Raw genomic sequence first — 15,068 nt, 5'->3', positions numbered from 1 at the left:
GAGTATCTGATGCTCTGTGTGAACATAAACACTGGGGGAGACAAAGGCGGCCGTGTGCGGTGTTGGCCACCCATCCCCTCGTGTGCTGTGGTGCCAACCTTCATAGGTGCTCGCTAACAGCACGTGCGTGCATCTGTCCATCACTCACGCACGACCTCGGTCTTGAACTTGTTGGAGTCGAACTCAGCACCGCATATCTCCACCTCCACAAACGGGTTGCTGATGCTCCGGCTGCTCCGGGGCAGGCGCCTCGCCCCGTACAGCTGAGCACACGCGTGCACACAAGTGGACGCACGCAAATATGTGCACAGGTACACACGCGCACTCACGCATGCATCCACGTGCACACGCACGCACGCACACGGGCGCAAGGGCATACAACATGTAAAGATCCCTTCATTCCTCGTGCGGCCACACAAATGGCTTGGACGCATTGAATTTGTGGCTGTGCTCTGCAATGATCACTTCGCTGTGCTCCCTCGTATTGTTCACAGTCAACCTTCGCTGAGTGAGAGGTCACTCATTCTCCTCTGCTGCTCCTATGGCTTGAAATTCGCTTCCCCCAGCCATCCGCGCTGTCAAATCCCTGCCCCTCTTCAAGTTGAGGCTCTGCCTGTGGCTGACCGAGTGATTTGATGAATGTGATGGTGACAGGGAGATATTGGAGATAGGGGTTGTGGTGCTGCAGCATTAGGGATGTGTGTACGTTGAACTTCTTTCGCACCGTACGTAGCCAACTGCGCTAATCAAAGGTGTGGGGGAAGAACAAAAACCAAAACACAAAAAGCAGTTCTAAAGAAATTCGTTTTCAGGGTAAGTGTTCAGCCTTAGTGTTAAGGTTAGGATAAGGGTTAGGGTGTAATTGTATGGTTAGGGTTAGTGTTAGCATTCGGGTTAGTATTAGGTTTGGGTTTAATATCACGGTTAGGCATAAGATTTAGGGTTACAGTTAATATTAAGGGTTAAAATGTAAACTAGCCTGAGAGTTAGGGTTCATGTGAGGACCAGGTTTGCTGTTAAGATTCCAGTCAGAGTTAGTAGAAGGGCAGTGTAAGTGGTAATATTAGGATTCGAGATAGTATGAGGAATTAGGGGTTAAGAGTATAAGGCTTAGGGTTCGAGTGAGGATTACAGTCCAGGTTATAGTTGAGGTGAGGGTTATAGTAGGGGTGAGGGTTATGGTGGAGGTTAGGGATGGCACTAGGGGGAGTGGTTACTCCGTACTATGAGCTGGATGCTGATGCCCTGCTCAGGCCGCAGGGTCGAGCTGTCACGTGGGTTGAATCCGGGGTCAAACATGCACTTGGGTTTCAGCAGGTAGCCGCTGCGGCCGTTCATGCAGAAGAACGCCTGGTTCAGCTGCATCGGCTTGTCTGTCCCACCACATCGTCACACCACAACCAGCATAACATCGCAGCCGGCGTCATACCCACATCATCGCGCCAAAACGTCACACCGCAGCCGGCGTCACACCGCAGCCGGCGTTGCACCGCAGTGTCACATAAGAATTGGCATTACTCCACAGCCGACGTCATACCCATAGCATCACACCAAAACGTCACACCACGGCCAGCGTCATACCACATCATTACACGACGTCACACTGCAGCCGGCGTCGTACCGCAGCTGGTGTTACATAACAGCTGGCGTCGCACCGCAGTGTCACATCACAACCAGCATCACACCAGAGCAAATACTTTTTTCCCTCACTGTACCTGGGCAATGCCATAATCAGTAGCCACAACATCATCATCATCATCATTCTTTGTATCATCATCCTACTCCCCATCATATACCTCACCACCATCACCAACTCATCACCTTCGCCATTCTCACAATCATGACCCTCACCATCATCAACCCCATCATCATCATCACTACGAGGCCCAGCATGAAACGGGTCGCTGCCGCCACTCTCCATGCGTCCTGGGGGTTTCCCGTGCGCCGGCTCGCCGCAGCTCACCGGGCGTCTGGAAGTTGAGCGCCACCATCTGGGTGCCGCAGAGCCACATGGGCACGGGGTCGTAGTTGGAGGAGTCGATGCGCTGCCCCTTGGGGTAGATGCGGCTCAGGTAGCGGGCGTTGTGGGCGAGGAACTCGCGCGCCCGGGCCCCCGCGGACACCTTCTCCGCCTTGCTCTCGTTGAGCGACGACATGTCGCGGCAGCTGCTCTTCTCCTCTGCTCGTGGTCAACGGCGCGGGATGGGGAGGCGGGAGAGGGGGGGTCACCGGGTGGCGAGACCCCCGTGGGTTCATCGCAGCCAGGGTTGGGCTTCGACATTGCAAGAACTGATTTTGACGCTCCACCACCACCCCGCAAGATTTGCTGACCGGGGTTGCTAATCGCGGGAAAATAAATCATTATTGTGAGAAATGTGCATACCGTTCACTGGTGTACCACCAATGCGTTCAATTGGAGACATGATTTTTTAGGACATTTTAAGGATGCTGAATAACGATGGGACACGCACACAAAGACAAATAGCTATGGACAGGCTATTGGGGCGAGTGCTGCTAACAAGCACCTATGAAGCCTGGCACGGCAGACGAGGCAGTGGGTGGCCAGCACCGTGCCCGGCCCCCTTTGTCTCCCCAGTGCTGATATGTACACAGCACCAGGTCCTAATTTTAAGGCTGGGTCGACCATGGGGAGATCCAGGACCGGTTGAAATATTCGCCACTTGTTATTGGTTGCGAGCGGGAAATTAATTTGGGTCCCCGTGATTCGTACCGCAGCTAATGCACAAGCACCCGTACACACGAACACATACACGCACGAAAGTACACGCACGCACGTACTGTCGAAGGGCACCGGGCGACAGTACACCACGAGCTCCGACATCTGCAGAGCCACATTGCGGCGCCGCGACTCCTCCATGCACGTGTGCATCTTCACGGACAGAGGGACGGGGAAACACGGAGAGGTCACGACCTCGGCACGGAGACTCCACCGCGCGGCCGCCGTGACGACACTTCCGCTTCTCAACCCCATCACGAGCGCTGTGACAACGCAACGTCACAGCGCAACCAACTGCACACCCCCGGAGCAAATCCACAAATACTCACTGGGAGGCCACCTATCCTGGTTTTGACCTGAACAGCCCGAGACTGGGTGGCAGGAACTGACTTGTACAGAGATCTGGTGATGGTATTGTGATGAACTTAATGACAGTATTCTGCAGAGTGCTGCTAAACCTTGTGCCGACTGAGACACGGGTCTAAGTTTGGTCTGTGGAAAAGGTGGCAAGCCCAGATAGACACCACACACCTCAACATCATCACCACCATCACCACCACCCCATCAGTGCTCACCTCCACTTCCTCCAGCGTCTCCAGACACTCAGCACGGTACAGCACATGTTATACTGCACTCACAAACCATCCAAACACTGTATTAATCAGGGCACTGTACAAGAGGGGAGGATGGGAGCCGAACCCACGAGGGGAAGTTGGTAAGGTATCCACGAGGAAACCGTTTGCTTTAGTAAGCAATCGCTTGCTACACAATTCTGTGCACACACGAACGCAATAAAAGCGGGAAGTTGGGTCCGGAGAAGTTCCTCCTTCGTTGAGGCTATGTGAAGGCTGCGGGCCTGCGCTCAGGGGTTGCGTGGTCGCCAGGCTAAGGGGGCTCTGTGGCGAGGATGTCGATCGACTACCCCGCGATGGCTGCAGTGTTGATTGCCAACGGAGGGCGTTGGTGTCTGCTCGGTTGGTTCCGCTTTTTTTTTGTTGCAACGAACGGAAATGCGGCGTTACACGTTGGCTTCTGGTGGGGAGACATTTGGCCGTGTTCCTGGTTACGGCTGGAGAAAATAAAAATTGTAAACAAAAAAAAGTGGACAACTCCAATCATAAATGGTGCAGTGCATATCCAGACCTCATCGCACGACGCACTTGCAGTCCCAAAGAGGCTTTGAGTAATGTAGGGCTCTATCGTAAACGAGGCTGGCGCCTCTAAACATTTTCCACGACTTGCACGGCTGCAGTTACCGAAAAAATGTGATTCTCAGATTCGTCTAGAATATCTGTAATTGCAAAGATGTAACGGTTTGTATTCTTGGCAATGGCATGGACCTGGGGCTGGCCCGAGTGCTCGCCGCGGTCACTGCCACTTCTCTCGTGCATCCATTGTCCCCAACACTACCATCATCATCAACACCGCCGCCATGACATTGAGTACCGACATTTCCAGCACCACCACCACCACCAACAGGAGACTCATGCATTCGGAGCCTCGTGCTCCGAGAAACCGATTCTCCCGATGGCGACCGTGATCCTGGACCGAATGCTCCGGCGGTGGCCGTGGCAATGCAGGGGTGGATGGGGGTGGTGGGGAGACCCTCGTACCCGGATGCCGGCGTGGTTGGCGGTCTCGCGGATCTTGGTGACCCACGAGAAGAGCTCCTCCTGGCTCGTCACGGCCACGTCCAGCGGCCGCACCACCGGCTGCATGACCTTCGCCTCGATGGTGAAGACGCAGCGCTGGCTGCCCTTGCCCTGCTGGTGGATGGCTACGGCACACGCGGGCGGCGGTCGTCGGCATCGCCACCAACATCGCGAGCATCGCAAACGCCTACGCCGCCACTTTTATTAACCCCACCCTTTATCTCAACCCCTCGTCACCTTACGTCCGTTTTTTTATGATTGCCGTAAATCGCCATGGAATAATATAAATCCAGAAAATATCTCGAGTGTCACTGTCAGAGCCACCGTCACCACCAACATCATCGTCTTCAAACGTCATCGCCGGCATCACGAGCATCAGTGTCGGAATTGCCAGCATCGTAAAATATCAAGAGTGTCACTGTCAGAACCGTCACCACCAACATCAGTATCATCATCATCATCACGAACACGACTGTCAGAACCACCATCACAAACATCACCGAGCATCATAATCATCACCAACTTTACCAACATCAAATTAAAAATGTCCTCAAAACACCAAGAGGGCATGCGCAGTATATACCTGTTGTGTTTACAAAACCCTGGTTGTCTCTACGAAGAGCTAATTTCGCCCATTTACAACTTGTAAAGTTATTTTTTGAGTGCTCAACCATACTAAATTTAAACACCAACAGCGCACATAACTTGAAGGTATAAAGTAACTCTGACATGCAGGTTTTTTGTGGCCAATATAACGAATCATGTTGTAAAGCACTCCTCCTGCCCACAACACAGCCAGTCAATAAAGCCGTCGCGTCCCGTCAAAGAGGTGACACGTAGTCACGTTCGTTCACGTGACAATGTATCACTTTGATTGGCAGGAATGTCGCAAAAACACCGCACGGGCTTGTGAGAGCTCGTTGGGCCGCTCGGCAGGGTGGAGCGGCACCGTAATGTGGAACCGCAGCCCGGAGCCGTAAGGCTGCGGCTCTGAAAATCGGCACCGTACAGCCGGGCACCGTAGCCTGGCACGCGGCGTTCCTGCGCGGCGTGGAGATGCCGCTGAGCCACGGGTCAGCGTTGTGCCTCACGCGCGGTTTGTTCTTTGACCTTTCAGCTGTGACATTTTTACTTTAAATTTTTTTGTAACTTTTTTATGTTTCCCCAACCCCCCCCCCCCCCCCACCTCATATGCGGGACACTGTATATCCGCTCAGAGAACACACTGCCAGCAACTGAACCATTGAGAAGTTGAAACTGCTGCACGATTATAATCATTATTTAATAATGGGCGATATCTTGATAAAGCTTTTGTGACTGCAGGAATTCATATTCTTGGGTCTTTAGGTAAAGTCACGTAGATAGGTTCAAAGAAAATAACAAAAAACTACGACTTTTCGATCGCAACACAAGCGGGGGGGTTTAGCTTCCGAGGCAAACTGTTTATAAGGGGTTTGAAATGGGCACAGCCCAAATGTCAGCAGCCAATGATAATGTAAAGGGGTGGGCAGTCAACGCGACGGTGTTTGGTTTTCCACCAATCAAAGGGCTTGCAGGTGAAAATGAGCATGTTAATGAGATATTAGCATGTTAATGAGAGATTAGCATGTCAATGAGAGATTGGTATGTTAATGAGATATTAGCATGTTAATGAGAGTTTAGCATGTTATTGAGAGATTAGTATGTTAATGAGAGATTAGTATGTTAATGAGAGAGTAGCATGTTACTGAGAGATTCGCATGTTAATGAGAGATTCGCATGTTAATGAGAGAGTCGCATGTTAATGAGAGATTCACATGTTAATGAGAGATTAGTATGTTAATGAGAGATTAGCATGTTATTGAGAGATTAGTATGTTAATGAGAGATTAGCATGTTAATGAGAGATTAGCATGCCAATGAGAGATTGGTATGTTAATGAGATATTAGCATGTTAATGAGAGATTAGCATGTTAATGAGAGATCCGCGTGTTGATGAGAGATTTGCATGTCAATGAGATATTAGCATGTTAATGAGAGATTCACATGTTAATGAGGGATTAGCATGTTAATGAGATATTAGCATGTTAATGAGAGATTAGCATGTTACTGAGATATTATCATGTTAATGAGATATTATCATGTTAATGAGAGATTAGTATGTCAATGAGAGATTAGTATGTTAATGAGAGATTCGCATGTTACTGAGAGATTCGCATGTAAATGAGAGATTCGCATGTTAATGAGATTCGCATGTTAATGAGAGATTTGCATGTTAATGAGAGATTAGTATGTTAATGAGAGATTAGCATGTTAATGAGATATTAGCATGTTAATGAGAGATTAGTATGTTAATGAGAGATTCGCATATTAATGAGATATTAGCATGTTAATGAGAGATTAGCATGTCAATGAGAGATTGGTATGTTAATGAGATATTAGCATGTTAATGAGAGATTAGCATGTTATTGAGAGATTAGTATGTTAATGAGAGATTAGTATGTTAATGAGAGATTAGCATGTTACTGAGAGATTCGCATGTTAATGAGAGATTCGCATGTTAATGAGAGAGTCGCATGTTAATGAGAGATTCACATGTTAATGAGAGATTAGTATGTTAATGAGAGATTAGCATGTTATTGAGAGATTAGTATGTTAATGAGAGATTAGCATGTTAATGAGAGATTAGCATGCCAATGAGAGATTGGTATGTTAATGATATATTAGCATGTTAATGAGAGATTAGCATGTTAATGAGAGATTCGCGTGTTGATGAGAGATTTGCATGTCAATGAGATATTAGCATGTTAATGAGAGATTCACATGTTAATGAGGGATTAGCATGTTAATGAGATATTAGCATGTTAATGAGAGATTAGCATGTTACTGAGAGATTATCATGTTAATGAGATATTATCATGTTAATGAGAGATTAGTATGTCAATGAGAGATTAGTATGTTAATGAGAGATTCGCATGTTACTGAGAGATTCGCATGTAAATGAGAGATTCGCATGTTAATGAGATTCGCATGTTAATGAGAGATTTGCATGTTAATGAGAGATTAGTATGTTAATGAGAGATTAGCATGTTAATGAGATATTAGCATGTTAATGAGAGATTAGTATGTTAATGAGAGATTCGCATGTTAATGAGAGATTAGCATGTCAATGAGAGAGTAGTATGTTAATGAGATATTAGCATGTTAATGGGAGATCGCAGAGCCGCAACCAAGGGGTTGGCGCGCAAAGTGACTGTGCTCGTGTGAACCCTGTGAAAGCGCAAGTTTGAAATGGGCGTGAAGCACAACTAACATCGGAAGGTGGTAGGATGGGAACAGCACAGCCAGTTATGACTTAAACTGGTTGATAACGTCCTTTCAATGATTGCTCAGTTTGTACCCATCTTCTCGGTTGAAATTGTGTCTGTGTCTATATATATGGATGGCTTCATGAACGAATCTTTGTTGATAGCCAGTGGGATTGCAAAGTACCTTCGTCTTAGAGAAAGCAATTTCGTGTGAGCCCACCGCATTAAAACAATGATTGGTCCTACCGTGTTTCAGATCTGCCTTGTGTTCACGAACACAGTCCGAGACATGTCGCTTAGTTTCCCCAATGTAACTACTGCTGCAGACACAGCTTAGTTTGTAGACGCCGGGGTATTGCATGTCAGGGATCACATCCTTCACAGATGGGATCAGATCATGAATTTTATATACTGTGTTAAATCGAACCTGGATCTTGTGTTTGCTCATGATTTTCGAAATCTTTTTAGTGACCCCTGCTATGTAGGCAAGGTGATGGTTTTGATTGGGTCCTCAGATGGTTCTTTCCCAACGGTCGGGGTGATATCTTTACGGATTATGTAGTCTGAATATCCATTCTTTTTAAGGTACGTGTTCCAGTTTACTGGCTAGGTGATGACGGTCAGAAATAAAACGAGCTCTATGGTGTAGAGTTTTGATGAGGGAATTCTTCTGGGCTGGATGATGGTGGGAGTCAAGTTTTAGGTAGGCATCCGTATGGGTGGCTTTCCTGTAGACAGTGTCCCATTGAGCCATCTGGTCTCTTTTCGATTAAAACATCCAAGAATAGTAACTTTCCATTCTTTTCCACCTCCATGGTGAATTTGATGGCTGGGTGTATGGAATTGATGTGGTTGAGGAATTGGTTCAGAGCTGGTCGGCCATGTGGCCAGATGATAAACGTGTCATCTACGTACCTCTTCCATAAGGAAGGACGTAGAGTGGATACTTGGATGGCATCTGTCTCAAATTTTGTTTCAAATGTATTCATATTTTTTGTGTTATTTTTTGTTATTTTCTTTGAACCTATCTACGTGACTTTACCGAGAGACCCAAGCATATAATGGGCAATACTTCTATGCACACCATGTAACATGTCGTCTGATAATAATAATAATAATACAATTATTGTTGTATTTCATGAGGAGTCTGTGGGAACCTCCGCCGCAAAAGAGTGACGGAACCAGCACCAGGAGGGCGCCCGGCAAAACAAAACAAAAAACACGGGACGTTGGGCCGACGTTGAATCGACGTAGGGCGCATATCTCACTGATATGCGTGGTGGGGATGTCGATGGTGCCCTTCTGCAAGCTCCCCAGTGGGTTGCTGCCGTCCGTCTCCTGTGCGGGGGGCGGTGGGGGGGTAGCCACAAGGAAGGGTTGCGGTGACGCCGGGGCCACGGTGGGCGGGCAGGCGATGCGGCAACCGGGAGGACGCGCGCACGGACAAAGGAGGCGGAGAGGAAGGAAGAGGAGAAAGAGTAGAAGGCCGATGCCAAGAAGAGTGAGGCGAAGGAGATCTGAGCCCGTTGGACTCCGCCATTCGACACTGTCTGACGCCTGTGCTGTCCATGGATATATGTTTTGTCTCTAGTGTTGCATTCGTTGTATAAAACGGTCGTATGCCTCCAGTGTGTGTGTGAGCGTAATGATTTATAGTTACATGACATCTAACCAGGCCCTAATCTCATCAGCCGGGTCTGTCCGGGTCTGTGACCCGGAAAATATTTTGACACATCCCGTATATGCCCCTCTCGCTGTGGTTGTAACTACTCATCGTCACGATCCTACTGCGGTCTACCAACACAGGCCCACTGAGCTACACACAGCTACCAGCGGTAGACTGGAGGAGGGATGCTCGGAGAGGACGGTGCCGCCGGACGGGAGGTTCAGCGAGGAAGCCCTCACCTCTTGCTGGGCGAGCGGATTCGCCACTTCCTCCACGTAGTTCGAGGGGAACCACAACTGCTTCTTGCCGCCGTAGTCGCCCTTCCACCTGGCACGGAGAGACCCCTCGCTGTGACGAGCCACCGCAAAGCTCGAGAGACGCAGCCCAGCGGAACGTGCACAGGACGGACGCAGAGCCCTTGTGCTCACGCGCCCGCGAGTGTGACCGTCTCTTTCCCGCGTTACTAAAAAGATCAAAAAGCTATCAACTATTTTTACCAAGTAGGCTTTTGCGACCAATATTATCCACGAGTTTTTTTTTTTGGGGGGGGGGTTAGATCGCGTAAATATATAAATAAGTCGTTAAATCCGCCACCACCCGACACAGCCAGTAAGTAAGGTTTGTCACGTCACCAAAACATGCCAATTAGTTACTAGATCAGCACACCGGTGTGTTGGAGAGTAAACCCACACTGTGAACCCACAAGGTGGTGGGTTTAACGACACATTTAAATTCACGCGATGTAACCTAGGTAAGGCCCACTGAGCTATGCAGCTCTTTTTCAGACGCGACCTGTCCACAAATGATAGCTCAACGAATTGGCTTATTGCGTGGAAATGTATAGCAGCCAAATCCTCGAAATAGCATTCTAAATGTAGAGGTATAAACTGGAGGGCCCGGAGAGAAATCCACATGACCACGGGGAGAGATACACCGCAAACTCCAAATATACAGGTGTCACGGTCAGGATCGAAACAAAGACCTCCTGCATATCAGGCGAGGTAGTTAACATCTCTTCACTGCGGCACCCCAAGCAAGTTGTCAGCACTCTCCGCATATCGTGTGCCGTGTTTAGCAATCGTCAGGTCTCCGTGTCCCCGTGTCTCTGTGTCCCCGTGTCTCCGTGTCCCCGTGTCTCAGTGTCCCCTCATCCCAAAGTTACTGTGACCATTTTAACCTATACCCTCTTGTCCCCTATGTCCCCTGTGCCCCCCCTGTCTCCGTAACCCTCTACCCCCCATACCCCTGGGCCCCCGCTCACCAACCCTCGTCCTGCACGTCCCCGTGTCCATACGCCCCCCCCCGCTCACCAGCTCTCATCCTGCTTGTCCACGTTGCGGATGATGGCGTTTCTCAGGAAGGAGAGCTCGTCGCTACGCTCCGTCTGGTAGTCGTACAGCGTCTTCACCATGATGCCCTGCAGCACAGGCGCCATCCAGAAAGTGCGGGCTCAGGTCACAGGGGTCGCAACGGGTCATGTGGGGTCACGCAGGGTTACTCCGAGTCCATTCAGAGTAACATGGGATTACTCCAGGGTCACACTGGGTCACACGGGGTCACTTTACGGTCACATGGGGTCGTGTGCCATCATGTAGGGTTATTCCAGGGTCACACAGGGCCACACAGGATCACACGGCTGCACTCGGGCACAACAGCCCAGCAGGGGCGGGGGGGGGGCGAGCCTACCGCGGGTTTGGTGGTGTTGTTCGCGGTGACGTAGAGGCTGTCGGAGCGGTAGAGGCTGTTGAAGTCGGCCATCTGTCGGAGGGAGAGAACCACAACGTATGGGTTCCTGTGGCTGCATCCACGAATTCACGTGGCACCCTCGGCCTCCGCTCCGTACCGGCGAGCCGGAGGTCATTCCGTGAGAAACGAAGTGCCGGGGAAATCTTCAAACAGCCTCAACGGGAAATCCACAGTCCAGCTGCAGGGCGGGGGTTGCAGTGGTCGGCGCACTGCACTGCGACCTCAGTGACCCGAGTTCAACTCCCGGTCACGACTAATATCAGCAAGGTAAGTATGTATGTTGAACTTCTTTCGCACCGTATGTGGCCAATCGGAGGAAATGTCAGAACCGGTCCCAGGCCTCTGCTAAGCCAACTCGGCCTTAAATGAGTACCTGCTACTGTGTGTCAACATCAGCTCTGGGACAAAGATGGTCAGATATGGTGCTGGCTACCCCACCCTCGCATTCGCCATCCTGGCCTTCATAGGCGCTTGCTAACAGCACTTGTGCCAAACGTCTGTGTAGGCTGCACGGGAGACCTTTGTTTTGCATACGCAGTTTGTAATTTAGATGTTGCAGTTGCAGCGATTAAAGTGCACAGGAGGGGGGGATAGTGGCCATTAATATTATTATTATTAACATTATTCTTGTGGGCCAGATATTTATAAATGTATCTCGTTCTTGGTTTGAATGTCGATTACTTTTTAAATGTTGAATTATTGCCAATAGGAAATGAACAATGCATCATCATCATTATCATCTTCGACTTGGCACGCAAATAACACCTAAGGCCGCCGGGTATTTAGCACAGTGCGCTAACCACTGCGCCACCCCTCCCCACTCCACACACCCATCGGCCCCCATGTCTCCCACGTCTCCACGCGTCCCTGCAATGCTTTTGGAGGCCCTTGGAAAAATCCCAGGTGAGGCCTCACTCTGAGGCCTCCTCAAATGCGAGGCCTGGAGACAAAACCTGCCTCCCCTTTCCCACGGCCATGTCCACGTGTAACCCGCACGTCTCTCTGCGTGTGTCTCACGCCTCCTCACATATCCCCCATGCGCCTCCACGCGTCTCCAAGTGTCCGTGACAGGTGACATCGTTTCCTCGTATTTCCCCGCGTGTCCCCCAATGTGCGTGCCCACCAACCCGCCGCCACCCCCCCCACCGCACCTCGGTGCCGAGCTTCTGCAGCGTCTCTTCGTTGATGGGGTAGCGGAGGCGAGTCTTGCGGTAGAGCGGCTGCTTCTCGTAGTACGACACGAGCTCAACGAGACTCTCGAACTCGGCCGAGCTGCCCAGCAGGAAGAGCCGCCCTTCCTGCTGCACGCGGCAGTGCTTGATCTTGCCCTCCGAGCTGCACACGCGAGCGCGCGAGCGCAAACGTCGCATTACAGCAGCAGTGACAAAGAGACAATACTGGGGCAAGTGTTGTTAATGGAGCACCTATGAAGGCCGGCGTGGCACATGAGAGGGTCAGTGGTCAGCGCCGCGGCCGACTGCCTTTTGTCTCCCCAGTGGCGATGGTTTTTACACACCACACCAGGTACTCAATTGAGGCGGAGTCGATCTAGAGGAGGCCCAGGACTGGTTGAGATAATAATCATTGGTGTTGGCCATGAGCGGTAATCAAACCCTGGTCCCCGGTAAATAGCGCGGCACGCTAACCACAGCGCTAGCGCTCCCCACACACGTATGCACAAAGACAAATATCTCACGTATATCCTTAACAGACTGTTGGGGCAGGTGCTGTTGATGAGCACCTATGAAGGCCGGCACGGCACGCGAGGGGGTGGGTAGTCAACACTACGCCCGACCGCCTTTATTTCCCGAGTGGCGATGTTCACATACCGCACCAGGTACTCATTTGAGGCTGAATCGACCTAGGGGAGGCCCAGGACCGGTTCGGATAATCGCCACTGGTCACCGGGTTCGTAGCACAGAGCACTAATGGCTATGCTACCACTGCCCACAGACACACACGTACACAGACACACACGTACACAGACACACACGTACAGACACACACGTACACAGACACACGCACACACACGTACACAACAACAACAACCGCCATTCACCACTAAGTGGCGGTGACGTCACCACGACGCTTGTGCCAGGCTATGTGTACCCTGAGGCCACGTGAAGTGTCGAACGCCCGCTGGCAGGAGGTCATGGGGCAGACCCAGGTGCCACGGGTCGACTGACTGAGATGTCTGGCTGATGCACCACCTGTGCCCCCTACTGTGCCAACCTGCTGTGCTTTAGCCACCCGGCGCTCCGCTCGTTGTTGTGAGCGTCGCTCCTCCACCCTCTGTTGTTGTTGGAGGGCGACTACCTCCAACTGCCCAGTAGCGTCCTTCACGAGCCTCCTCCACAGAGGCCGATCTTGACACCGCTGATACCAGTCATCGGCAAGTCCACTCAGCTCCACGTCCTCTTGTACCACATCACTCCATCTCTTCTCTAGCCTGTGCCGCGCCCGTTTAGCCCCCTCAATCCGGCCGAACAAAAACTGTTTCGGCATGCGGTGGCTGGGCATGCGGGCTACATGACCCAGCCATCGCAGCCTTGCCCGCCGGAGGAGCTCACCGATGGGACCTTGCCCAGATTTTTCAAGGATTTGTGAGCTCCTCACACAATCCAGTCTGGTTAAACCCAGGATGGATCGGAGGCAGGCCAGCCTAAATGTTTATAACCGGCGAAGATGTTCCATTAGGGGGGTCCACGTTTCGCAAGCGTAGAGAAGGGAGGGAATGACCGTGGCCGAGAAGACCTGAAGCTTAGTGCGGAGCGACAGACCAGGTAGCTTCCACACAGCGTTACGCAACCGATGAAAAGATATTGCCGCTCGACTGATTCGGAGTGAGACCTCTGCTGATAAACTGGAGCCGGTCATAAGCACACTGCCCAGGTATGGGAAACTCTCCACTCGCTCCACAACTGCCCCATCACCGATTGGGAGTTGTGGGGTTGGAGTGTCCGATGGTACAAAATACCCAGGCAGGTGCTTAGTTTTGGTGGGGCTGATGGTAAGGCCCCACCTCTTAGTGGCACGCTCCAGTCTCAGCAGCAGCGTCTCCAACTCCTCCTCTGAAAGAGCAGCTATTACCAAATCATCAGCATACATAACGTGGTTGAGCAATAGGGAGCCATCCCTTGACCGCACCCGGGCATCGATCAGCCTCCCATTATATCTGTACCATATGGAGATTCCCCCGGTACAGCTATTGAAGGCTTCACGAACTACGTGGTCAAAATAGATGTTAAATAATGTGGGAGCCAGAGGAAATCCCTGTCGCACCCCAAGGTGTACAGGGAATGGCTCTGACTCCCGGCCACGTAGTTTTACCCGGGCCCGCTCACCATCATGTGAGCGGGCACCGCAGCCTCAGCAGGGTCATCCTCACTTTGTGCTACAATGTTTTCCTGGCTGAGGGATTTTCCCTCCCCCAGGACCTCACAGAAATGCTCAGAAAATCTGCAAACCTGTTCCTTGGGGTCGGAGATTGGATCACCGTTTTTCCCCTAATGATGGTAATAGGTGTGGCGCTGCAGGTTACTTTTTTGATGGAGTTAAATAGAGATTTGTGATCACCGGCCACTGAGGCAGACTCCATCTCCTCAGCAACCCGCGACCTCCACCCATCCTTGCATCGCCTCACGGCTCTCCGAACCTCCGAGCGAAGGCTGCAGTAAGCCTCCTCATTCTCTGACGTGGGATGCTGTAGCCGATGACAGTGGGCCTGTTGCTTTTTCTCAACCATCCTGAACACCTCCTCTGTCAGCCAGGGTCTCTGGGGAGGTCTGGACCGCATACCCAAAGCAGCCATTGCAGCTGCATGAGTCACAGTCCTAAACCTCGCCCATTTACCCTCGATATCAGGAGGAGTTGGGGACGATGCCAATCCCAGCCGCAAGCGATGATGAAATTCTCGCTTGCAACTTTCATCAGATAACTGAGACCAGGCCACTTTAGGTTGGAATGGGGTCCTGAGTGTAC

General features: G+C 50.9%; 1 protein-coding gene across 1 annotated transcript in view; it reads right to left on the bottom strand.

The window, feature by feature from the left end:
* Positions 1 to 15,068, bottom strand: part of LOC116945727 (1-phosphatidylinositol 4,5-bisphosphate phosphodiesterase gamma-1-like) — a 58,080-nt gene that overhangs the window by 5,555 nt on the left and 37,457 nt on the right. The window contains exons 19-28 of the mRNA XM_032960230.2: positions 12,239 to 12,422; positions 11,028 to 11,099; positions 10,652 to 10,758; positions 9,581 to 9,668; positions 8,944 to 9,013; positions 4,351 to 4,514; positions 2,800 to 2,890; positions 1,964 to 2,179; positions 1,225 to 1,373; positions 149 to 263 (exon numbers count right to left, since the gene is read on the bottom strand). Coding sequence (XP_032816121.2) covers positions 149 to 263; positions 1,225 to 1,373; positions 1,964 to 2,179; positions 2,800 to 2,890; positions 4,351 to 4,514; positions 8,944 to 9,013; positions 9,581 to 9,668; positions 10,652 to 10,758; positions 11,028 to 11,099; positions 12,239 to 12,422 — 1,256 coding nt within the window. The remainder of the gene's footprint in view (positions 1 to 148; positions 264 to 1,224; positions 1,374 to 1,963; positions 2,180 to 2,799; positions 2,891 to 4,350; positions 4,515 to 8,943; positions 9,014 to 9,580; positions 9,669 to 10,651; positions 10,759 to 11,027; positions 11,100 to 12,238; positions 12,423 to 15,068) is intronic.

The sequence above is a fragment of the Petromyzon marinus genome, chromosome 25 (assembly GCF_048934315.1).
Source record: "Petromyzon marinus isolate PM22_M1 ecotype Great Lakes invasive population chromosome 25, UKy_Petmar_22M1.pri1.0, whole genome shotgun sequence".
NCBI classification, from domain to species: Eukaryota; Metazoa; Chordata; class Hyperoartia; order Petromyzontiformes; family Petromyzontidae; genus Petromyzon; species Petromyzon marinus.
The sequence above is the reverse complement of the archived record's forward strand: the minus strand, read 5'-3'. Positions and strand labels throughout refer to the sequence as shown.